Below are 26,262 nucleotides of genomic sequence, written 5' to 3'. Positions count from 1 at the left end.
TCTAACCCCTGTTTGTGTTTCTTTCTTCACATTTTTTTAAACTTGATTCTGTGAAGTACCACTCCTCAGTTAGTCAACAGGCATACATCCTCTCTGTGGAGGTGCAGCTATATCTCTAACAATGGCTGATTTATATTAAGATGCATTATTTTAAGGACCCTGGCAAGGCTCAAGACATGTCTCGACTGTAGCAGAGCCACCTTTTTTATGCATTTATTGTAGATAAATGACGGTAGATAAAGTTGGAAATCAGGGACAGAAGGGGATGACATCCAGGAAAGGAGCCACAGGTCAGATTCGAACCTAGGCCCCGCCCGCTTTTAGGACCACAGCCTCCCTACATGCATTAACCCCTAGGCTACCGGCGCCCCCAGCGAGTCCCTCTTTAACACCTTTTGTCACATTTATGCAATTTCTGCCATGAAAATAGAGATTTTTCTTGCAGTTATAATCTAATATTAGCATATTTTATTTCCGTTGTCAAAGCCTCAGATTAACAGAAACCTAACCAATTAATTTACATAAGCTGCTGGCACCAGTTTGAAATGGAAACATTATAAAAATTAATTTACAATGTATGCAACTTACTTACTGTAGCTTATCTTTACAGTTTTCTTTGCCTTTTAATAATGAATAAAATCGATTAATAAAAGTCATACAAATAGCAACATGTTCAGCTGTTGTTCTTAAGATGATTTAGGCCCATTCAAAAGTTAAAGGAAAGAGTTCAGGGGACTTTTATGCTTCTATGTGTCTGTGTTGGTTTTTCCTTCTTTTTCCCTTTTTTCTAATCTTCGCTGACCTTAAATCAGGTCTAGCATAGCTGCCCTTTATGTGTCCTTGTATCGTTCTTCACCTCGTGTCTGTGTTCAGTGTGAGTGGCCTGTGTCTCACTCGTTCATGTGTGTCGTGTTTCCTCCACACTCGTCTCTCTCTCTCTCTCTCTCTCTCTCTCTCTCACTCTCTCTCTCTGCATTTATGGGCGAGAAAGGTTGACAGCAGAGCAGAGAGAGAGAGAGAGAGAGAGAGAGAGCAGTGGACAGTGTGCTCAGAGATAGAGAGTAAATCGACAGCAGACAGGGGTCACTGCTTCTGAGCTCTGAGATGCCGAAGAGAAAAAGGGTTTGCAGGCTGGGGGAGGGGGGGTCAGGGTCAGTTTTCAAGCAGCGTTTCCATCGATGGGACTACTATTTTTTTTAAAGTGACATGCATTGTTGGGTGTAATAATGGGGAATCATGCTGTGCAGAGAGTGTGTAACAATATGACCAGGTTTGCAAAAGCTAACTCAGAACTTGCATTGTCTCTGCTTGCAACCGTTGGCCTCAATATGTCCCCGTCATGAAATACTGAGCACCAAACAGATGTCGGCATCCAGCTGGGGTTATTTACTGTACTGCAGGGGTCACCAGAGACTTTATAGCTCTGCCTCTGCCCCCCCCCCCCCCCCCATCAGCTCTCCAGAATGATATATCATCTATAAAACATGGTCAACCCGCTCATTGTCCCGAAGATAGCATCGCTGCTATAACTTTATATTTGTACACAGCGGCCTTGACATCTTACACACGAGCACGTCTGTTGATCTGCACATCTTTATGTTTTTTCAGGTGTGCTCTTGGTGGCCAGGGGGAATTGTGAACGCATGATAGATGGGCTGTATTGACCAACTATCTCTTCATTTGCTATCTTTGTCTCCTTGTCTTGCACACACACACACAATCACTTTCTTCCCACTTGTACCCGTCATCGGCTGTACCCCCGTGTGTCTACAGCATGCTTGTTGATGTCAGAGCAGGCAGGACAGGAGGGACCTGGAGATCTCCTTGTCAAAATCCAGGATATTAACAAACAAGGCCTCTGAGACCAGAGCCTATTGATTGTGTTTATTCCTTTGGCACCTTTTCTGCCGCTGCTTTCATCCACCTCTTAGCGCGCCTCTTAAGTGGCTTCTTTTTACCCGCAGCCAACAAACCAGTGTGGTTGACTGTGGTCTATACTGGGAGTCCTTTGTTCAATTGGCAAATGATTTTAAAGCATCAAAGGGTTTATTTGGATTTAAAACATTACTGAAAATGCTGCAAATGCATCCAAAATGTCTGTAAACATGATACAAAGGTATAATACATAGAATGGTATTTGCATGTTTACATTAAAATATCTAAATTATTTAAATATAACACACTGTAGGTTTAGTCAATTTTTACTCACATTATCTCAAACATTTGCAACAGTTATCAAAGCCAGAGAAATCTTTCATTTTAGAGTTGTAACAGGACGTGTCTTGTCGTGGCAGCCGCCTTGTTGAGCCGCCATGAGAGACACACGATGTTTATCGTTGCCGTGGAAACACTTTGACCGCTGCATAAGGAAGCGTGATCTGCTACTAAAAGCTGCCGTACTGTTGCTGTATGTGCTGCTGTGTTAAAAATGTCATGTCAATTTTACTCGGATAAATCAACGGTCAACATATTTTCTTCTTCAGGTCGGGTTTACCCGTTCGTCTTGACTAGGGTCAAGTCGGGGTTCCTTTTCATGGGGGGGGTAGCAGAGATAACTCCCATGATTCCTTGCCAGTCTCTACTCATCTTTTTCTTCATGTTTTGATTGAGAGCTAGTGGTGGAATCTACATACAGTATTTTTAATTATGTCAATGAACTACTTTTCCTTTTGAAGATCTTATCAAGCAGTAAATCTCATTTAAAAATCCAAAATGAACATAAAATATGCTAAAAGTCATGTTCTCTTTAACTAATCTGCAACTTTCAAACACCTGAAGCCATGTGCTCTTCCATTTTTAAGACATTTTAAGACCCAAAACTGCCAAACTGGTAACATGCAAGTAATATCCAGAGTGTTTAACAAGTAGGCACATCGGTCCAATCTAAGTGTTCATACATCTTTCAAATGTGCTGCTTGCACAAAATTGTAGCGGTGTGTGCATGTCAACTTCCCTGCAAAAAAAAAAGTAAAGTTTAGCTCTCCTCAAGTTAATTGGACGCCCCCTCCACCTTCCATTGATCTTTTAAAACCTACTTTATACTCTCTCCAATACTTAACAACCTGCCAACTGATGGAGCTGCTCCAATCTTTAATTAGGAATTTGACCTGACAGCTCTGATCAATATTTCTGATGAATATTGTGCATGTTTATTAAAGTTTTTTTTTTCTGGAATGAGCCACTGATCATTGGAAGAAACCCAAATGCAGAAGGCTTTTACCTCCTTTTTATAAAGAAGCTGGATGAGATGTTTGGACTATCCTTGTCTTGCAAGCCTTCTCTAGCTCTCTTTCTGTCTGTGTCTCTCTTTGTCACTCTCACAGTAACTGTGCATGTTGTAAAGTCTCCCTGTACCTCCCTGAGTGTTGGTGCCATGTCATTCTTTCAGGAGTAAATAGAAGCAAAAAGCTAAGCTACCTCTGTGACATCGCACCCTTCTTCTGTTTGGTTAAAAGTAGTAATTTACAAATATGCCACTGAATTGTTAAATTCTGTTTTTAAAATTGGTTACCCCTCTTATTTATCCTACCTTGAATTGTTAATATTTCAAACATGTATTACATTTTGTATTCCTTCAGCAAAGGTTTGCTTTTTTGAAGGGAAAAGAAATCTCCCTTAATTGGTCAATCTGGTGTTTTAAAAGGCACAAACAGGGTAAATACAAGGGGGAGAGTATTTTTCTCCACAACAAAGTGGCTTTTTTAATGAGTCTGAGTCTTAGGAGGAGTTATATTTGCAGCACACAGAGAAGGAGGAAGTGAATGCCAATAAGTAAGTTGTTGCCTGAGAAGTCCTTTTGACCTTTTTTTGAGAGCTGTTTTATCAAGAAAATATGAACGCTGCTTTTCTGATCATTCGTGCCGGTTGTTTTTCCTCCGACATGTCAATTAGCAGCTGTGTGTTGAGGCTCATAAGTAAAGAAGCACGCCTCTAGATGTCTCGTGCTAATTGCAGTCTGACTACTCTGTTCCTCCCTGTTTATTAGGTCTCATTTGTGTTGAATTTGTCAGTGTGCAGGTGTACTCAGGCGACATTTTGTTCTTTTTAAACTGATCCATCTTTTCTCTCTCTCTTTCCTACCTCCCCTACAGGTGACTCATCTCAAGTCGGTAAGTCCTCGTCTTTCTTTACCTTTTGCCAAATATGTCTGATTTGCAAATGTGCTCCCTCCGCTGCCATGGTGACGGCAGCTTTATTAGTCAATGCAACTCCAAAACAAACCAGCACTAATCTCTATTAGCTTGGTTTCTACCCAAAATGAACAGTGGGTAAACTTTCTAATGGAACGCCATCTTTATCTCCCGTTGTGTTCCGTCTCTCTTTTCCATTTGTTATGCATTGCAGGTGTTTGACATTGCTTACTGAATTACCTTTCACTTGTTTGTGCTGTTACTGAAGAAGTAATTTGCAACCGCTTACTTTGAAAAGACAAAACTCTTAGTCTCACTTTGTCAGTTTCATACCGCATCTCTTTCTAAATACAAATTCAGAGGTTTCACTGACTAGATGTTTTAAGAAGCTAGGTTCAACCCTTTTTTAAATTACATTGTTTTACTGCACTGACACTTTCTCAGAAGCCAGAACTGAAAGAATAGTTTCTTTGTTGGATTCCTTAACTTTGTGGAAGTGACTGGCCGTTTGTAGATTTTCCCTTCATGACATCACAAAGTGCAGTAACCCCTCTCCCAGGTGGGTGACACTCCCACAGCTGCCTTGTAGCTGTTTAAAATGATGCATGGTGCAAGAAAGCCCAAGCAACATCACCTTCCAGAGAGGGGGTGTGGTCAGACACAGCTCATTTACATATTTAAAGGTACAGAAACAGCCTGTTCTGAGCAGGGCTGAAATAGAGGGGTTTATAGACATGATCAAATACAGGATCAGAGTGAATTTAGAACAAGACACTTCACAGACATGTTTTAGTGAGCTCTGAGGCTTATTTAAACTGGTTGAAAAGGAGGCTAATATGTGACCTTTAAGGCTAAGGGTTATGCATAATTAGAGGCGTGGCTGATCTGACAGGTAGGCGTGTTGTATCTGTTTGTAAACAGGCTAAGGAAACACCTTAGCTCCACCTCTTTGTCTGTTGTTAGTCCGACCCAAAGTATGTTTGAGACCGCATTTCCTCTCAAGAAACTGAATCACTGATACGACGTCCATGTTTTGAACAGCTGATTTTAACCCAAACCTGCTGCCTTTTTGAGTTCTTTTGGCATCTCAAAAAGCTGTTTTTGGAGAGCAGAACTGAAAATAAGCGGAATCATTCCCAATATATTTTTGCAGATTAGACAGTATGCAGGAGAGAGACAAATGCCATGGCACAGGTATCGATATTGTTAAACTTTTAGCGTCGTATCACAGTTCATTATTCTGGTATGTTGAGGCTTAGTAGCAATTCAAACTCAGAGGTTTGATTTTCCAGTAAAATACTCGTTCTGTTATAAGCATGCTGTTAAACAGCTTCCACCCATTATTCATACCTTCACCTCAAGTGGCTTCCAACGCTTCACCCATCAGACTTCAAATCAGAGAGCTTCAGTGTCTCCCACGTTTGAACAGGAATTTTTGGTCGCAATTTCGGCAAACAATTCATATCCCTACGACTATTAATGGCTCACTGTCTTTCAGTTAACTCGTGCAACCCCTCTAGTAAATATAAAAATGACCTTCGCATTCTTGTAACTTATGAGAGAAGAATGCAAAGTTATGGCCATTTCATCCTCGCTGCGTGTTGTGTTCAGGGCCTCACGTGCTGTAGACCATAAAGTCATTTATAAAAACGCAACACAGAGGCTTTATCTGTAAATATGGTGACATGTCACAGTACGCTAGCTCTCCATCAGCATATCATTTGGAATCGGCGGGCGTGGAAGACGTGAGTGACGAGTAGGGGCGGTTGAGAGCGGAGATGGACAGACTAATGGGACGTATCGAGACCTCACATAAACAGTAAGAGAACAAGATGAGTGCAGTTTAAAACTTAGCTCTTTGCAGCTGCAGACTTTAGTGATGTGTCAGTGTTATCGCTTGCCTCCTAATAATTAGCTTTGTCTCGCTGCAGCACCTACTGTGCATTTGGAATTGCAAACAGTAATCTACAGCACAGCAGAATGTGTAGAATTTAATGAGAAAAAACATGCAGTCATTCTCGGACAGGCATGATAAAAAAATGTTTTGAAGCAATCCCATGGTGGAAATTTCCTCCTCTGAGCTGCGATAATTCAAGTATGTCTCTGGATACTCGTATGTAAATAGTTTTGTGTGTTTGTGAGTGTGTGTGTGTGTGTGTGTGTGTGTGTGTGTGTTTGTGGGGGGGATTGAAAATCTTTGTCCAGTGACTGTTTGTCCCAGAGATCTGATGTCCTCTGAATATTAATGTGACATTTTGTCTGTCTGCAGCAGCTCTCTAGCCGGGTGGGGACTGAAGGTTTGGTGGGGGACATGTTCACCCCCAGGTGCAGTGTAGACCAGAGAGATACTATAATGCCACACCTACGATACCTCTCCGGCAGGAATCAAGATCTAGAGAGGGGAAATAATGAAAAAAAGTAATTAAAATTTGATCGGCGAGGCCAGAGCAAATTGGGTTTCATCTTCATTAGGACCACCGGGCAGAGAAGAGGGAGATAAATCTGTTTTGAATTTGAGATATGAGCTGTTTCTGTGTCAGTGTGCTCTTCAGCATGGCTCCTGGATTTATCCACTTTTGAGTGGATTTTGAGGTCTTACAGAGACAAACCTTTAATCATACTTTTTCAAGCAGCTATTTATTTGTAGGGCTCGACCAATATGGGATTTCTGGATACTGTTGAGCAAAAAAATCCGATACCCATATATCTGCCGATATCTTTCTTAGATCTATCTTCAATCAGTAGAGATACACATTTTTAGCGTTGATCCCTCAAATGCAGTTATTAAACACTTGTGGAAAAGATGTATAAGGGTAAGACTAGATGGCCGCTCAAAGTACCTGCACATGTACATGCATCACTGATAGACACTCTGGAGAGTGATAATGCTTGAGTGTGTAATCACACGCTGCTGGTATAAGAGAACTCCTAGTGTAATATAATGAAGCTCAGACGGAACATCTTTTGACCGGTGAATAAATCTTGTAATATCGGCGCATATCTGCGATAAATTTAGCCGATACCAATAGTAACTGGATGAGCCAATATTGACCGTTATTATCGGCTGTCTGATTAATCCGTTGGGCTCTATTTATGTCTGTCTTGCGGATGTTACAGTATTTTAAAATAAATAAGAGCTTAAATATTTCATTGTCTTTAATGTTTTAGATTTTAAGGTTTACACAAGAATGCCAGACATTAAGTGTTCAAAAAGAGAGTGCCTTGGAGTTTTCTTGTTAATTTATTGTCTTCATGCTTTCCTTTTGACAAAGCACCTCAAACTAGCTCTTTTAGAGTCCAGGAAGCACCTCCATCTTTGCTCATTTCTTATAGGTGCTATTATTGTTTGATTGTCTTTTCTATGGCGTTGCAGAGTCATGCAATCCAGTGTAGTAGCAAGTCTTTTTAGCCTTTCAGTAATTTCTTTCAAATCTTTATTCATAGTTATCGTGTAACACATCAGATTGGAGTCGGGATGAAAGGAATCCTTAGTGTGCTTGCTCATAGAGAAATGTTAAATATCTAGGTAACTTAGGTCAGCATTTTTAACTTGATTTGTCACTGATTATCTTAATTGGAAGCTACAATCCTTCGTCCAATGCAGAGCCTCTTAGCCATCCATGTGTTGCAGTCATTATAAACTAACAATGGAGGGGCAGCTGTGCATCAGTGATGGCGTCCGTTGTCTTTCAAGGTTGGAAGATTGGCAGTTCCAGCCCCAGCTCTCATACTCACATGTTGAAGTGTCCTTAAGCAAGTCACTGAACCCCAAATTACTCCTGAGTGGCATGGCCAGTGGTGTGTGAATGAATTGGAATGGTTTTAGTTCTGTTGGGCAGCTGGGCACGTTACATAGCAGCCTCTGCCATCACTGAATGACTGTGGTGTAAATGGGTGAATGTGAAATGTAGTGTGAAAGCACTTTGAGTGGCTGTAGAACTTTCTATTAAGGTGCTGTATAAATACAGTCCATCCATCGTTTACCAAACTTTGTATTATCAACTTAGTTGATCTTTGAACAATATAACGTATTCCCATTGGAACCAGTGTCAAAACTAGCTTCAAATCAGACACAGATTTTGAAAATCTCTGCTGGGGGTAAATATAGCTGCATTTTTGTAGACAGTAAAGTGTTTTTTCCCCACCCTGATTTCACTGTCAGGCGTGTGCGGCAGGTAGTAGCAGAGGTAATTGTTGTCCTCAGATGTAAAGGCTGGCAGGCACACTACAAGCAGAGATCCTTATCCTTTTACTGAGTTTCAGTCTGACTCCATAAAATGGCACTGGCAGAGACATCTTTCCGTCTGTCATCTCTCTGTCTGTCTCTGTCTCTCTGAAGCCTTGTTCTCCACAGCTCACATGATTAGCATCTCTCTGTCCCTTTCTCTCGGTCTCCCTTGAATGCCAACTTTGGGCTAGTCAGAGCCAGCAGCAGCCTCTTCAAGCTGCAATGGGATTGGCCTGCACACACCACATGGTACCAAGAATGCTCTGTGAGACACACATCTACAATTTGGAGAGAGAAATGAGGGATTCAAGCACAGTTTAGTTGGTTGAAGGGTGACACTTAGAAGAACATATTTGTATTTCTCCACAGTCCACATTTAAAATGTTCAATCATCAACAAATTATTCTGAAAATGTGTCAATGCCTGGAGATATTTATTTTTTATTTCTGTCATAGTTTTCTCATGTGACTCCCAAAGTCTAGCATTGTTTATAAAATCAGAGTCTAGAAATTCACCATAAAGGGTTTTTATTCCGATCTAACAGTGGCATGAATGTAAAGCCCCACTACAAACTGTGAAACGGTTCATAACTTTCCTAATTTACGAGCTTCTTTCATCACCTTGATCATTAAAACGCTGCTCACTGAGGCAACGTTCTGTTTGATAGCAGCGACCTGGCTACTTAATTGAACAAGTCTTCTACAGCAGCCTCAAACACAAAGACCAAAGACAATAAAAAAACACTCCATTATCGCTGGAAAACGCAACCAGTACTTAACTTATTTCTCCCTGCCTGGTGATAAACAGCACTGCCTCAGACGGAGCTAACAAAATGGCCCTTGCAACAACATAACAACAGAGCCTGTGGCCCCATTTACATACTAGAGGAGGACAGTAATGAGATAGCTACCTGAGATAATTACTACTCAAGGCATCTGACTCTCATCCTCTACCACAGGGAACCAGTTTAACTCACTACAATTAAGCGACCACTCATTTGCTCCATTTGAGGCACCGCTTATTCCATTTTCTGCCTCACTGTGTCAGAACAGTACCGTTGCCTGAATAGCGGAAAACCTGGACCTGCTAATGTGGAAGAAGGCATGGCTATATATAGATTTATAGATTGGAAAATATTAGACTAACACGCGGAAGTAATAATGCTTTATCTTGTTCAGATTGATTGAACACACTGGGCTCTGTTGTGTCACTGTAACTCAGTTTAAACTCAGTTTCCTCTGGCTTTAATATGCATCTCACATTCGGACTACATCCTGATCCTTTCCTTTCTATCAGCTGATGGTAAATTGCTTCTTCCCCCTTGTGAAAATGTTCCTCTTGTAGTAAAGACGTTCTTTTGAGTCTTCATTCCACACCTCTTCAACCGCGTTCTCTCCCCATGAGTATCCTGACAGACTTCTTTTTGACAGGTTTGTTATTTTTTGCTGCCCACCTCCTCCTCCTCCTCCTCCTCTTGGATTTATTTGTATGTGTCTGCTCTTTTCCGTCCAGAATGCTGTTTTTGCTTCTAGTGTCTGTTACTTTCTCGCCATAGCTTATTTGATTGATTGCTCCTGGGGTTAGGGTCTGAAAATCACTCTTTCTCTCAGAGGAATGAGGACAGTTTCAAACTTTGCAACAGAAATGGTCTGCATGTGCCTACATTTGTATCTTTTTTAGATTTGATCTATTTATTATTTTTTGTGATAACATTTCTTAAAGGTCACATCTTATGCAAAATCATTTTTTCATGTTTTTCTAACACTAATATGTGTCTTTAGCCCATCCTCTCTGTCTTTTTTTAGAAGATGTGTGCTCAAACAGGCTGTTTGGAGCTTTTCCCTTCATGACATCACAAAGGGCTTGTTCTGCCCTCTGAGTCTGCCTTCTCACCGTAAACAATAGGACATGGAGCGAGAAAGCTGGAGCCCATCCAAGCCCTTCCAGAGAGGGGGCGTGGTCAGAGACCACTCATTTACATATTTAAAGGTACAGACACAGAAACAGCCTGTTCTGATCAGGCCTGAAATAGAGGGGTTTATAGACATGATCAAATACAGGATCAGAGTGGATTTAGAACAAGAAACTTCACAGACATGTTTTGAGGACCTCTGAGACTTATTTATACTTGTTGAAGACGATAATAATAATAAGTGATCTTTCAAGAATTTTATATCTTAAAGTCAAAGTTCCCATTTTGCACAACATGTTATATAACAATGACGTCATCAACAATCATGATAATATGGAAAAATGGAAGTGTGATCTTGCTGTTTCAAAATTAATACAGACTCTGGCTACTGTCCAATAGTAATCAATTGAAAGAGCATAATTTGCATTAGGATCTTCAATAGCTGCCCTCTGGTCCTTCTTTATATGGTCAATGCTAGGTGGAAAAAGAAAGCACGATCTACTCCTTTCCGAGTTTATAAAACCATAAAGTTAAGGTTGGATTAACACCAATGACAATAAATCCTGACTTGTAAAATGTTGATGTCGCTGACAGTGACCATGTAACTGCTCTGCTGACTTTGTGCCTGTTTTGGATGCTGGAGAAAGCCCCCCCCCCCCCGCGACACAGCAATCACTCAAACCTGCAGCAGTTATATTTTATCTCTGTCTCGTCTCAAACGAATAAATTAAACTGTAATATGTGTCGACTGCTGAGGAATTGCGTTGGATTGTTATAAATGGCGGTGTGTTGATGGTGTGTGATTGTTGAGCTCAGTGTATTCAGCTGAGCAGAATGAGACTACACACCAGGAATGAGAGATGGCGAGTTCTGCTAGATCTTCATCTGTTTCAGCGACTGAAGATTAACGGCATCGGCTTCCATTAGCCTCAGAGTAATTGTTAAGACAGCGATGAGCAGTCTGCTGCTCTAATCCTCCAAATCAAAGAGAAGTTGTGCAGTACCCCAACACTCAGGTTTGATTTCTTTAGTTTGAAAACGTGACTAAATCTTTCCACCATGTCCAGACATCACTTCACAGAGACCCACATCCCATATCCCATTCAGGATTTCAAAGGCTGTGTCACTAAAAACACAGCCGTAAATATAAAGCGTCTTTTGTGTAAGTGCATGTGTTGATTTGGATGACAGGGGTGTTGTTTCTAAGGGAGTCTGGAGATTCTTTAACTTGCTAAAAGGCTGCGACAGACTGTATAGTGTAAAGAAACAACCTGCATCTCCTGGGAAACTGAGGTGTGTTTACAAGCTAGTTTGAGGAAAACTCAGTGAAAAGCAGCAAACATAGATGAAAGTATCAGGGAGAACAAAGCATGCTAAGGACGTGATGTCAGTGTGGAAGATGTTTTTTGTGTGGATACAGGCAGACCTGAAAGACAGACACACAGAAATGTGAAGCAGCTTGACTATAAACATGAACAAACACACATCAATACAATTTATCCTTCCATTTTGACCAATTGTCTATCTGTAGTTCTGTTAGTGTCAAGTATGAGGCTTTCACCTAGCTTTGATTGTTTGCATTGACTGTATGAAACATGGACACATTCTCATCGATGTGGTCCATTGGTATCTGCAGATGCATTCTGATGCCAAACAGTAGTGGTCGCCATTTTGGAAATGCTATCTCCGCCAGACTTTCGATCAATCTAGAATCAAACCCAAAGCTGGATCTGAGTCGGGGCCTTCACCCTCCTGGTAGCTACAACATGATCACCTGTCCGTCGACTCAGCCATGCCCACATTGTAGCAAATGTACTATGCACTATGCCTTTGTGAAAGCAAAACAGTTGAAACCAGGATGTAAATATGTTCATTTCTGCTGTAAAAATGGGCATTCTCATATGGACTTAAAAGGGGTTTCCTTGGCCTCTGCTGCCAGCTTCAAAAATACAAACTGCAGTTTTTGCACTTTTGCATTGGCTTCATTTCCAAAACCGATGATGGCCACTTGGTTGTTTGCAGAGAAACAGTTGATGTGTAGATTAAAGAAAACGCTAACACAGCTGCCTGACTGACATCTGCATTCAAGTGCAGCAAACAATCCACTGCTCGATGTTGTTTCTCCACTCGAGGTCCATTCTCATTTCTCATGTTTTTGGACTGCAACGATAAAGCTTCTGGGAGCAAAGGCTCACTTTCAGGGGCATCCAGTGGAGCCAGTGATGAGACTTCCAGCCAAGACCTCCTTTATCGTGCGTTTCCATTGTTTACGGTCACACAATCAACTTGAGACACGAGGTGCAGTTGATGTTGAAAATACAGAAACGATGATGGCTGACAGTTGCTTTCTGGATTGTGTTACAGTGGATACACTCCCCCCTATTTTTGTCTTCACCGGACTATTCCTACATACAACCAATGGATGCTGCATTTTTACTTTAAATAGAGATTAGTCTGATTAGTCAGCAGAACCTTAATTGTTAACCACTGACTACACCAGAAGCCCCTAAAAATGTTGGTTTCGCTCCCAGAGCCTTCATTGTTTTGTCCTCGGCATCATTTCACATTTTTAACTTTGGCGTTTGATTCCAACCCCATACTGAACTTCATTACAACGCTCGGCAGGCTCATTGCAGATCTATTAGGCTGATTTGACTCCACGAGGGGCTAAAGAAGGAGTGAGTGTGTCAGAGAATAAAGGGCAGAGCGATGTGCTTGCATTATGGGAGCAGCAGGGGTGTTTGCTAAGTGTAGGGCCAGGCCTCTGCTGTGGACCAGCCTCAGTGTCCTGCAGCTCCACAGCTTAGAGGGGACGTTCATTAACAGCCGCCGCTTATTACCAACAGCTGTTGCGGGGTACTGCCCAGAGCCAATGGCATACATTAACACTCAGCTACACACACATGCATATCCCAAAGATTTCAGTATGAGAGAATTGACAACATTCATTCAGTGTCTTGATTATTTTCTTTTCATATTTTATTCATTAGATGTTTTAAATACATCCTGAATATATTTAGAGTCAGATGACTTTGTTGCCAGTGCAGAGGCTTTGAGTTTATATTAAATTCAGTATTTAAACAGATTGTATTGCTGCCTGTTTGTGGAGATACAAACCTGGGTTTCTTGGATGCACATAGAGTGGTTTCAAACCCAGGACCTGGAACCTGATCCAAGTACGCATGACCCCAATGTCAAGTTCATTTGAGCAGTGCAAACACAAACGTACCGTACTTGGGTACTATGCCTGAGTCCACTTGAAGAGGTGGTCTCGGGTGTGATTCATGTGTTCTCGAATACGGTCATAATGCCTAATGTGAAAACGCCCTTAGCTTTAAAATTATAACTTTATATGTAAATATGGCTACTTCCTTTATCGTTCTAAAAAAACGGGATAGCAAGTTTAAAGATTGTTTTTCCATGTTTTAATTTCATCTTTATTTAACCAGGTACAGTGGAGGAAATAATTATTTGATCCCCTGCTGATTTTGTAAGTTTGACCTGTTACAAAGAAGTGAGAGGTTTATAATTGTATGGTACTTTTGTTTTAACAAACAGAGATAGAATATCCAAAAAAAGTTCAGAAAAAAACATATCATAAGGTTATAAATTAATTTGCATTTGATCAAATGAAAATAAGTATCAAAAACTTACAAAATCAGCAAGGGATCAAATAATAATTTCCTCCACTGTAGTTAACCTAATTAGATCAGGATCTCTTTCACACTGACCTGACCAGGAGGGCAGCAGCACACGTCATCATGAATAATTATCACATAGAGTTTTCCATTTGAAAAAGACACCGCTGACATTTAAAATGAGTTGTAGCTTCGCAGAGTGTAAAACTCACATTGACATTCATAAATGACACATCTTACACTGTATCTGTAAATCATCACATGCCCTGGCATCGCAGTTATCATCAGTCTGCCATAAAGCTGATCAATAATGGAGAGCAGTTAAATGTCTGAAACGACTGTGAAGTGCTTCATGTGATAAATACACAAAGAGATAAGACGATGATTAACGGAAAGCAAATATAAAACTGTAAATAACATGGAACATGGTGGGTTTACCAGCCACGTTTAAAACATATTCAGAAGCTAATAATGCATCTTTCATGTTATTAATTGTGCAAATTTACTGAACCAAATCCCTTTCGTTTCTCTTTCACTCCTGCTGTTTCTCACATCTCATATTTTTCATCCTCTGAAAGTGACAACAAGCAGCCTTACAGCAAATCATTAGGAATCAGGCAGTCGTAGTATCAACGCTGAGGAGAGCTCTGTGAAAGTATTGAGTATATAAAGCACTGGACTCTGTACTTCTATCCTAGCATCAATACTGTGTGTGTGTGTGTTTGCTTCTTGTTGAAGCTAAAAGATGAGTTCATACATCATTCTGTCACACTTTGCTTGTGGCACATTTTGCTGCTTCTTCTTGCATAATCTAAACTGTAAAGCTGGTATCAGATTGTAATTTGCCACAGCAGAGATCTGATCTAACCTGTGCTTATGTTAAAGTTCTTTTTTTTTAACTGCTCGGACACAAAGCAAAATACTATCTCCGTCATGTAAAGAAAACTGCTTTGTAGACTAAATACAGAACTGAACCTCACAGAAGGACGAGTCAAAAGTTCTGTATAGCTCTGCACAAACATGCAGTGAGTATGTATGCAGTGCTCCTCACGCTGCCTACTGTGTGTGTGTGTTTCTGCACTTCCCTCCACAGACCCAACACAGACAGACTGTTCAAATTCACAGGCTGGCAAACAAACAAAAAACCTTTTGTAGAGTAATTTTGTCGTCTCATTAAAATGCACGAGTTATGTTTGTGCTGACGCACGAGAGAGATTATAGTTTCCATTAAGTCCTGACCTGCAGAGTGCAGAGTGATGCTGTGAGCTTTACAGAAACGTCCCAAACACATCAACATGATGAGACAACCTGACAGTACAGATACAGACACCACCACACCACTGGATAATAAGTGATCATAGAGATTGATTATAGTTCTGTACCGTGTTATATGTTTGAGGAATCCTGACTTCCCTTCACCTTTGTGATAACTGGTGCACTCAGGTTTACAGGAATGTCTTTAACCATTTAGTGCAGGCCTAATCAACTGGCAACCCAGGGGAAAACTCCTGCCGGCGGATGACACCAGACTGGCCACGGATCAGTTCTATTTACAATCAAAAATGTAATAAATTATAAATTGGGGGGGAAATTTGTGAAAGACTGTCATTGTTGTCACAGTAAAATTAAAAACAGCACAGTGCTTACGTTTAATAGAACATCTTTGGTCCTGTGCTCGCAGCCTATCACAAGTTTGTGTTGTTGATGGAAAAAAAAAAAACGGCTTTGCGTCTTGCTTGTCTGGCCCCCGGTCCTTGCTGTTTTGATCATTTGGCCCCTTGATTGATATAGTTGAATAGCTCTGATTTACTGCACCAATTCTAGGGGCGGAAACATGTACACAGTATGGTAAAAACAAATGAAGTATGGATTTTTTGCATAGCCATACTTGTTTGTTTTAAAAAAAAGTGAAACACTATCTAATTGTGGCTGGGGTAAAAAAAAAAAAAGACTAATGTTTCAGCTTTTAGTGTTTAGTTTTTTAGTGTTAGTTTTTTAGTGTTTAGTTTTTTAGTGTTAGTTTTTTAGTGTTTAGTTTTTTAGTGTTAGTTTTTTAGTGTTTAGTTTTTGCTGAAAAGTATTTCTGCAATTATTTTTGTACTTTTGGAACACCCACACCCCCTGATTGATGTGACCAATTTCTTCTGATCCCATGTGACATCATCCCTCCATGAATCACTGTATAATTTAAACAAATGCCATGCCTAAAGCAGCCCCCAGCCCCTGTGATACCCCGGGGGCGGGGGGCCCAGAAATCCCAGTGTGCTGTATCCACTGTGTACCTGTTAGCCGTAACAGCACCGTGGTTCCCAGGCCGTGGTCAGCAGCAGCCCACAGCCGCCGTGATCGATAGAGAACCCAATAGGAGGGATGAGGCCCATGAATCAAACTGTCTGGATATGAACCAACACACATACTCTTTGCAGCACAGGTTCAGTATTACCCAGCGAAAGCACATACACCAGTTATTAAAATGTAAAGAGGAATGATCCATACATGCAGTATTAATGCTCCTCACCACCAGCATTAGCATCTCTATGCACACACAAAGCTTTTGTTTTTGTTCCCAAAATGACCTCTATATAATCCTCATTTTGAAATGTTGATACTTTTGTTTTCATGCATGTTTTAAACTGGCATGTAGAAATTCTCTTAATGTTCTGTCACGCTGCCCGAGCACGTTTCCACATTTTTGAAATGGCTGCTGGTTTCACTGCCTCGACTTTCATTACTCTCATTAGTGCCGTTTGTGTTAACAGTGCATAAACATTGATATTAAATTGATTGTTTATCAAATCGAGGCTCTCATGACTAAGACAAATGGATGCAGCTTTGCCATGCACTGTTGTTTGACGACGGTCAAAACGGTACATTAGAAGGGAGTCCATTGAAGAGCTTGGCATACGATAGGAACATGCTGTTAAGATGGTTGTAAATGTTCTTTTTGAGAACTATTTAATTGTGACTTGTCCTGAAAAAGCCTTGAGAAGTAAAGCCGTCATAGCTGCACTTTCTGCACTCTTTACGCACTACACAGCCCATCTCTATAACCCTGCATGATACGACACAATGGCTTCTGAAAGAGATTGTATTCCCTCCATCTCAGCAGCCAGGGTTTTATACGATGTCCCAGCTCATAAACCGGCAGAAACAAACTCCACAGCCACCAGTACAGGAGCCAGGAGCATAGTTGTTCCTGTGACTGAGGCCGCCCTCACGGCCGCTCTGCTGTTTTTATGGTGGTCTAGCTGGGGGTTTGATAGGACCCCGGTTTCCTGGCTTGTGGTCCCGCGCAGAGTGTGAATGTTTGCTGGATGGATGTTTGGATGTCAGAGGCTGGCAGAGGATTTCATTGCGAGCCCCTCTTTGCTCTAAAAACAGCATCTCGCCATCAGAGTTGTGTTCAGAGGGAGGTCCACAGTCTGCAGTATATTATCCAGTACGAGAGTTTAAATTGACACACCAGCTTCTGTGGTGGCCGTTCAGAATGTATGCGGCAAAAACACCATTCAAATACTGAACTGCTTAATTTGACTGCCAAATACAGAACGACTGACGTCCAACAAGACTAGGAAAAGGTGTTGATATACTCTCTTATAACATGGTTATTGTTACAGCAGTTAATCGTGTTTGCTTACAAAAAAACACACATGTGCACATCTGTTTAAAAATGGTGTCACAAAACATGCACAATGCTGATGTCTGTGAAAAGGTTTGGAGGTGTAATCACTATCTGAGGATTCAGCACAGATCCCCGTGATCATTTTGTTCTGATACTACGAGAATGAAGTGGTATCAATGGAACACCCGATTCCTTCCCCACTTCCTCCACAACCCTGTGTTGTTGCTGTGGACTGAAGCGTCCAGCAGGCTGGTACTTAGAGGTGATAAATGGGGGGGCCGGTGGACCCAGAGTGTTATCAGTGCTACTAAAGCCTGCAAACTAGGAGAACACGGGGTCTGCTTTGGGGTAGGATGCAGCCGGGCTACGAGGCTCAGGTTGATATATCGCTGCACAGTCACAATAGGATTCATGCTGTAAAGGCTCCGGTGAACATTGTGGGTACAAGAGGGCCAATACCTGCAAGAGTGTGTGTTTATGGGGAGAGGAAGAGATTGTGTCAGTTATGTGTGTGAATGTGTGTGTGTGTGTGTGTGTGTGTGTGTGTGTGTGTGTGTGTGTGTGTGAGAGTGTGTGTGTGAGTGTGTGTGTGTGTGTGTGTGTGTGTGTGTGTGAGTGTGTGTGTGTGTGCGTCCTCATACAGTTTGATATGAATCACTCACACTAAATTTTGTGTACTTCATTGAGTGCAGTGTGATGTGTAGTATATTCCACCCTGCAGTAGAGATGATTGAGTTTTTACTAGGACCCCTGTGTGTTTGTGCGTGTGTGTGTTTGTGCGTGTGTGTGTGTGTGTGTGTGTGTGTGTGTGTCTGCGTGTGTGTCTGTGAGTGTGTTTCTGTGTGTGTGTGATTGATAGAGGTGCTTGTTAAAAGAAGCCATGCGGCTGTGAAACGACTGACCAATTAAATCCAATCTGTTCCAGACGACAGATGACATCATAAAAGTGCGTCATCCTGTGTGTGTGGGTACACTGTGCCCACACACACACTCACACACACACACACACACACACACACACACACACACACACACACACACACACACACACACATTCACACACAGAACTATGAACGGCAGCCATTCGCTTACTATATACATAACATAAACATGACGCGAATAAGAATTGTTCCCTTACCTTTTACCCTTCTTCTTCTCCTCCTCCTCTTCCCCCATCCTCTCTTCTACCAGTTTGAGCCACTGAGCTCTGGGAGGCGCTACAGAGTCCCTCTGGCAACCAAAAATGTCTTTGAGAAGTCATTTATTCCAAGTGCAGTAAACATCCTACATGAAATGATTTTTAATGTGTAAATCTAGCTGCTATATTGTCTATGTTATTGTTGGTTTGAATGTTTTCTATACTGTTTTATGTATATGGAGAGCCTAAGGCAAATAAACAGACAGTAAGACAATAAAGACTTTTTCTATTCTATTATTCTATTCTCCAATACAGTGTGTTTATTTCTAAATATTACTGAGGGTTCATCTGCCCATGCTGTCCATTATGATGACACCTGATTTAAAAGGAAGCCAATGTGAAAAAGATTCCTTGCTTTCAACTACATGTACACGAACGCATGACATCAGCCTTGAATATCCTGCGGTGGTTTGGAGCGTTGGTTGTGCACGTCCTTAGAAATTAATGCTAAGCGGCCATTAGAATCAGTGTAGAGCTGTACAGTGATGAGACCGGAAATGACAACATCGAGAGATGTTGTCATTAACCCCTACCCCACCAGTGCCCCCCCCAAGCCCTTAAGTTTATAGTCCTCCTCAAGCAAAATATGAAATGCAACCGTCATAGTGGGGAAAACAATTCATCACCGCAACTGAATAGCGATCTCGATGAATTAGCTCAGTAAAAGCTAGTTCAGTAAAATGATCAGTTTAAGAGAAAAACTGTGATTTATAAAATATACCCTGGATTTTGTTGACTCAGTTTTATATGATTTTGACTATTTGACATTACTTTATCTTTAACCTTTAAGTAAGATGACTCTTATCTTTAAAACACTGATATCCAGCCCACAAATGGAAATCTGAAACTTGTGAAATCTGCAATCGATACATAATGGAATGAGATAGAACAACAAGACGATGAGTAGCAGAGGTTTGTTTCAGAGACGAGACAGTTATGCAACACTTCTCTTCTTCTCAGCCTCTGTGGGTCCCTCCTCTCTTTTTTCAAGGCTTTTGTGTCACAGCCGATAAAGTGGGCCGTACTTAAAAAAAAAAAAAATAAAAACAGTCAGTTTTTTTAAGAATCTACCCGGGAGGTGTCATTAAAGAAAATAAAAAAAACACACTAATCCCTGCTCTCCAATGACTCATTTGTGATTTAATCATTCGTGCTCTCCATTTAATATTGTTTTTGGCATGTTCCTCCTGCTGCTGCTTTTCTCAGCTTCTCTCGCTGCCCAAACAAAGCAACAGAGCCGACACTTAATGAAATAAACACAGTGATTACACAGAGCAGAGTGAGCAACAGTTTCTGAAGCCTTTGCTGGAAAATTAGAAATAAAATCACGATTGTTGAGTTTAGCCCCTCTTGTTATATCTTTATTCACATGTCTCTTCATGATTTATAAATATTGAATATTACCTGTGGCAAACAAACATTGGCCACTCACAGACTCTGAGGTGGGTTCCAGTAAATGTGTGAGTGCTTAGTGTGTCCCCTCTGGGGCGCAGTGGTTAGTGCGTCTTCCTCTTTTCTCCTCTTTCTTTTTTCTCTCCTTTTAGATGGATCATTCCTCTTCATTGACCTCTGTTGACTTACATTTACAAACTTTGGTTTTCACAGCATTAGTAAGTGCTGTCAGATGGGGGCCCCTTCAGGGAGGATTCCTACTGTCATTTGAAAATTTGCACATTTTGGGCCACTGCTGTGGTTTAAAGTGTGTCCGCCCTCAGGGGCCCCCTAGTGGTACGGGGCCCCAAGCAGTCGCCCACCATGCCTGTTGACAAGCAGCACCTCTGCGCTGTCTCATGTGTGGTTAAGTCACAATGTCATTTATTGTTCCATCACGATTTGTCTCCTGCTAAGTATGTTGCATAAAAATTTAAAAAAAATTATATCAGAGACTCTTGGATCAAGCTGATGCTCTGGTTTGAAACCTGTATTTAAAGATAATTGTAAAAAAAAATAATAATTCAGAAATCTGAGATCGTTCAGTAAGATTTAAAACGGATCTGTTTGCCGATCTTGTCCTGGACATGTGAAAGTTATATTTTTTTAACTAAGAGTTTCATCCTGGGAAGCTTTGCTGTGGAAAATGTAAAATAAATGAATAAATGGAGCGCAGATGGCCTAGTGATTAGGTTGTACAGAGGCTGTTGTCCTCTTGGTGGGCGGCCCGGATGCGGGTCCAACCTGTGGCTCATGTCATTCCCTGCTCTCTTTGTCCTATTAAATGAAGGTAAAAAGCCCCAAAAATAAATCTCAAAAATAAAATTAAAGAAATGAAAACAATCTGCAGCTAGCTGTTCATTCTCTGTCTGACACTGACCCTCCAGCAGCAGGTTCAGGATTTAAAAAGAACTACATAGAAAGAATATATTCTCATGCTGATGATCTTTTTGGCTATTGTAGCTCATAAAGAGGCTTCACTTTTAAATTCAGGCCATTTCATTACCAGCTACAAATTCCACACAGGAGCTTTAATTATCTTAAGCAATGTGGACATAGTGATATTATCGAGCAAAGTGAAGATGGCTTAGTCAACATACATGGGAGGGAAAGTGATAGGTCTGTGTGTGTGTGCGTTTGTCAACTTAAGCCTCACATTGTTTGCCTTTGCTCTCTAAAAGTCGTGTTTATTTGGCACTAATTGGTGGATATGTGGCTTTAGGGTATAAATTATGTAATCTGTGTCCACTAATCACGACATCCGGAGCTCAGATGAATCACTCCAGAGCTCAGATGACACTGTACAGTCTTTTTGAGAAAAGCGTTTGTCTGTGTGTGTGTGTGTGTGTGGGTGTGTGTGGGTGTGGGTAACCTTCTGCGGGGTCGAGTTTAGGGGAGTGACGGGAATATTCAATATCCAATCCTCACCGCCCAGCGTGAGTTAACTTTATTTCACAAACATCGATTCAGGTGGTGGGGTTTGTCATTTTATCAGGCGCTGGTGCAAAGTCATAGCTGAGGCGGGGGAGGGGAGGTCTTGAGTTTCCTCGCCTCACAATCTCGCCTCCTGCTTTTTCTGCTCACACTTTGATGCACTCTTTGTGATTCACAAGCTGTGGTCACGCATAGAAGGAGAGATCGTATTCTCTAAATGACAGGAGGTGAGGCAGAAATGCAATTAGAGTACAAGTATGTGGTCGTCTACCCTGTAATAAACGCACTGCTCATCTCACAATACTAAACCCCCCCACACACACACACACGCAAACACACACATACAGGAGCTCTCACACATCCTGTTTCTTGCGTTCCAGCGTTTTCTCCTTTCATGTGTCTTCTAATTAGCACTGGAGTAGCAGACACGCAGAACTACATACACACACATAAAAAAAGCTTTATTTACCTTTTGTCACACGGGAGAATGAGCCATATGGAGGACTGTGGGTTCTAAAAAAACACACACAGGATATGATAATTAAATAAAAATGCATGTGGTTAACAGCCTGCAGAACACCAGCGATAGCTTAAGACATTGTCTCTGGCTGTGAGCTTTACTTAGCTGCACGCGTAAATCCTGTGCAGTCTGTCGTTTGCAGCACGGGGAAGCGGGACGTCACCCCTAATTTTGAGGTGTGAAGGATGCAGATTTACCTCTAAGACGTAATCCGTATGTTCAAGGAGCATCTTTATCTTTATCAGCGTGGGGTATGCTGGGAATCACAACGTGTGTTTTTTTTTGTGTGCAAGCTGAAAATTGTGGATTCATGGCCTTGAATTCATAAACTACCCCCACAGCCTCGGCGCGGCACTCAGGAGCGAGAATTAAAGTGGATTTAAGGGAGGCGAGGGTTTGCAGGAGAGCGAGGGGGTTTTATAACTCTGATTGCCATGCCCACCACTCATAATGAGGCGCATTACAGAGCTGATGTTGTAAGATTAGGGTGACTTAAGAAGACATGAGCAGCCTCACAGATCAGAGGAGAGAGGACGGGGCGAGGGAGAGAGGAGAGGCAGAAAAGGGGAGTTTGGAGGAGTAAAAGAAAAACAAGGAAATAAGAAAAATAGGGACAGAGAGAGAGAGAGACATTTGGATTTCATACAATGCAACATTTATGTCAATCTTAAAGACGTCTAGGTGGGAAAGGACAGTTCTGAAGATGGTGGTGTTTTTAAATTAGGTGGAAAGAGACGAACACAACGACGGGTTTAAAACACAAACGAAGCATAGATCTGCATTCTGGTCATCGTTGGAGAACAGCAGAGAATCTCTCTGTTATTAAAGCGTTGACAGCCTCTGACAGCGATAAAGCTCCATTTTGCTCTGGCCCCCATCAACCCCGACTGGAATTCAAAACAGGCCCTGATGTGGCGTCGTCGGGCGTTGACAGGTGTTTGTGTCCCCTTCCCCGTTACAACTGGCAGTGATAGAACTAAATAAAGAAAATATATCCTCTGTCCATTCCCGGCAGTTTGATTTGAGTGGGTCGTAAAGCTGATTTGCGGGCGACGACACGTTCCCGGTCGTGACAAAGGTTTTTGATATGCACTCAGATGCGTGCGGCTGCCAGCTGTTGGACACAATATGGAGAATATAAATGCCATACATCTGACTCTAGTGACACCGCTTCAGAGTTTAATATCTTAAAATTGTTCTTCCTTTTTTACAGCAGAAAAACAGGAAAAGCAATAAAAACAATGTAACGATGCTGACAAGTTAAATGTCACTTTACTTTGTGTGACCAGTTATACCAGACTGGAACGCTGTTTCATTTCCCCATTAGTGTTTATACTTATTGTGATGTCATTCTTTGGAGAAACTTCTCCACATGTCCACGTGTATAAAGATGGATAACACATCTCCTCCTGCTCTCAGTGTGTAAAGGTGAAGCCAAAATACCCCCCTCTGACGGTCACTGACATACTGCACATTTGGAGCCAGAGTCTACTTTCACTTACAAATACTCACATTCCCCTTAAAGATCAGACGTAAAAGATCCCTGGGGTTGGTACAGTCCACGGCAGAACACACTCCTGCTCTAGTTTGAAGCAGAAACAAACCATGGGAAGTGCAAAACAAAATTACAAAGTGTGAAACACTTTTACAAAGCTTGATTTTATAGAAAGAAAAATTAAAAAACCCTAAAAACTTTGACCAAAAACAAATGTACAAGATGTGAAACACTTTTACAGGCGCTGAGACAAACTTACAAGTGGCAGAACACTTTAACCTGTCCCCAAACAAATTTAGAAACGACAGAATCTTGACGGAAAGGGAATGTACCAAATGCCAGAAATCACAAATCACACTTGGTAATTTTGTTTTGCACTTCCCAGCCACCGTAGTTCTGAGAAGTGAAACTCTTGTGTTACTGTTCTGTAAGTCTCTTCTCACTGTTCCTCCTCGACTCTGCTAATCGGCGCACACATCACAGCACGAGGTCATCATCTTCACATTCTTACACCTTTTATAGCATCACTAACTAGTTATTTAATTTAAAAAAGCTAACATTGTGATAATAACTAGCATGATAAAACCAGGTTTGAGAGAAACATATTTGGAGCGTACTTAGATTTTTTAGATGGTCCATGTTCTGTCTGTTAACATGGAGGGGGCGGGGTTTATGATCTACACTGCGTACAGTCAGTACTTAAGCTCTTAATCTTTTGGCTTCACTTCAGGCGAGGTGTTTTGCTGTCTATTTCTTTATTCAGTTTATGAAATAACTTAAATCACGCCATAAATAAATAAAACAATTGCTAACGCCTCTCTTGGGAGTTCATCAGATTTTGCTTTATTACCACATAAAAGGAGGTGTTCACACAGCCAACTATCTATGAAGGAGGACAACAAACATCAACAAACTATCACTTCAAAAGAAAAAATCATACACACTTCTTTTGCTCTGCATCACTAATTTATTAGAAAAAAAATCACAACATTTCGGTCCCTTTTAACCTTTAAGAAGTTTGTTCCAAAACCTACTAACATTTTTAAATGTTTGTATCCCATCCATTTTAGGCCTTCTTAAAAACACAGCGGAGTGATGTCATTAACAGTTAGGATGAGATGATGGGAAAGACAGAAGTTTGAGCTTTTGGCCTGGAAAAAAAAAAAGTTCCAGGAATTGTAATTTAATTTTGATCTATTTTGAAGAAGGATCATGTAAAAATGTAAACCCTGCATCATATCATTTTATAAACATGTTAAGCTGCATCTTATGAAGTTTATAAAGTTACTTTTACTCGCTTGTTTTTCCTCCTTGGTTTGCAATTTTTCTTATTGAATATTTTCACTTCAAGATGCCCGTATTAATCCAGTTTATAACCAAAAAAAAAAACATTTTATAACTCCATTGTCTGCAGCCAGGAAACATTTCCTGGTGTACTGTGGTTTACAGAAATTGATGTCCTCTTGTGATGAAGACAGCTCAGAAAATGTTTGAGTAATGGATTGTGAAGTGGAAAAATAATGAGAAGATACAAACGAGCTGCTGAGCGTGTGCCAAAGTTCTTGTCAGCACATTCAAATGAATAAATAAAAAACAGGATAAAAAGCTCAAGTACAGCTCCTGCTCATATCATATTTTATTATTAATGCAATGATAAATCAAAAGATAGGATTCAGATCAACCAATGGAGGTTCACAGAGCATCATTTTACACATCGCAACCTTTTTTTTTTTTTTTTTTACAGTTACCTTTTTATTCATACTCGTAATCCTAACAATACATGTACATATCTGCAGTTGACCTCTACGGTGCACTTTGCCCTTTGGAATGAATACTCCTCCAAGGACGCCATGCCACCCACAGGGGACCTTTGATAAATGCCGAAGGGGTGTAACCAAGGACCGCTCTGATTCACAGGGGCCCCAGTAACAAACAGCCTTTACTGTGTAGCGTGCAATAATGAGCATAAGAGCGGACGACCTTCCACGCGGCTTACACAACATCTTCATCACTGTGTGACTGTAGGGGTCTCCGTTTGTGTGGTCGTGAATGTGTGTTTGTGTGTGTAGAATGGGGGATGTACAGCTGTGAGGATGGTGCAGCCACAGTCACATTTGCACCTATATTGCCTGATTTTCTCCGTCTTTGAGGATGCACAGTGCATAGCAATAGACAAATTTCTGTGGATTTGGCTCTGCAGAGACTCTCATTGATACTCCCAGATGTCCACAATGCGTTTCTCTCCTGCAACAGTTTGGCTACAATTTGCATGAATTTCGCTTTATTGATGTTCAGCGAACACAGAGAGCAGCGTCCAATAAATCTTCACTCGATGGTTTAATATCGAAGATGCACAATTGAACATGTGCTTGTGATATATGCCTGACAAATTGAATTGGTTGGTAATATAATAATGCTGTTTTTTTTATTGAGTGTAATAGTTGCTGTATGTGATAATACCGCAGTAAAGCAATAATATGGCACCGCTGCAACCTCTTCTGTTGGAGAGAAACAAAGGTTTGTCTTGAAAATGTTTCCATATGGACATTTCTGACTTTTGGCACTGATAAGAATAAATGTAGCTTAATATCTTGAGTTTTTCATTAATGTTACAATGCCGCATAATCCACGCACATGAGGCCTACAGGCTGGTT

General features: G+C 41.1%; 1 protein-coding gene across 6 annotated transcripts in view; it reads left to right on the top strand.

Moving 5' to 3' along the window:
- Nucleotides 1-26,262, top strand: part of nrxn2b (neurexin 2b) — a 784,571-nt gene that overhangs the window by 227,877 nt on the left and 530,432 nt on the right. For all 6 annotated transcript variants that reach the window (XM_065950814.1, XM_065950813.1, XM_065950811.1 and 3 more), the window contains one exon: nucleotides 4,092-4,109. In XM_065950814.1, the coding sequence (XP_065806886.1) occupies nucleotides 4,092-4,109 (18 nt within the window). The remainder of the gene's footprint in view (nucleotides 1-4,091; nucleotides 4,110-26,262) is intronic.

The sequence above is a fragment of the Labrus bergylta genome, chromosome 22 (genome assembly GCF_963930695.1).
Source record: "Labrus bergylta chromosome 22, fLabBer1.1, whole genome shotgun sequence".
In the NCBI taxonomy this organism is placed as follows: Eukaryota; Metazoa; Chordata; class Actinopteri; order Labriformes; family Labridae; genus Labrus; species Labrus bergylta.
Note: the sequence above shows the minus strand (reverse complement) of the source record. Positions and strands in the feature narration are given on the sequence as shown.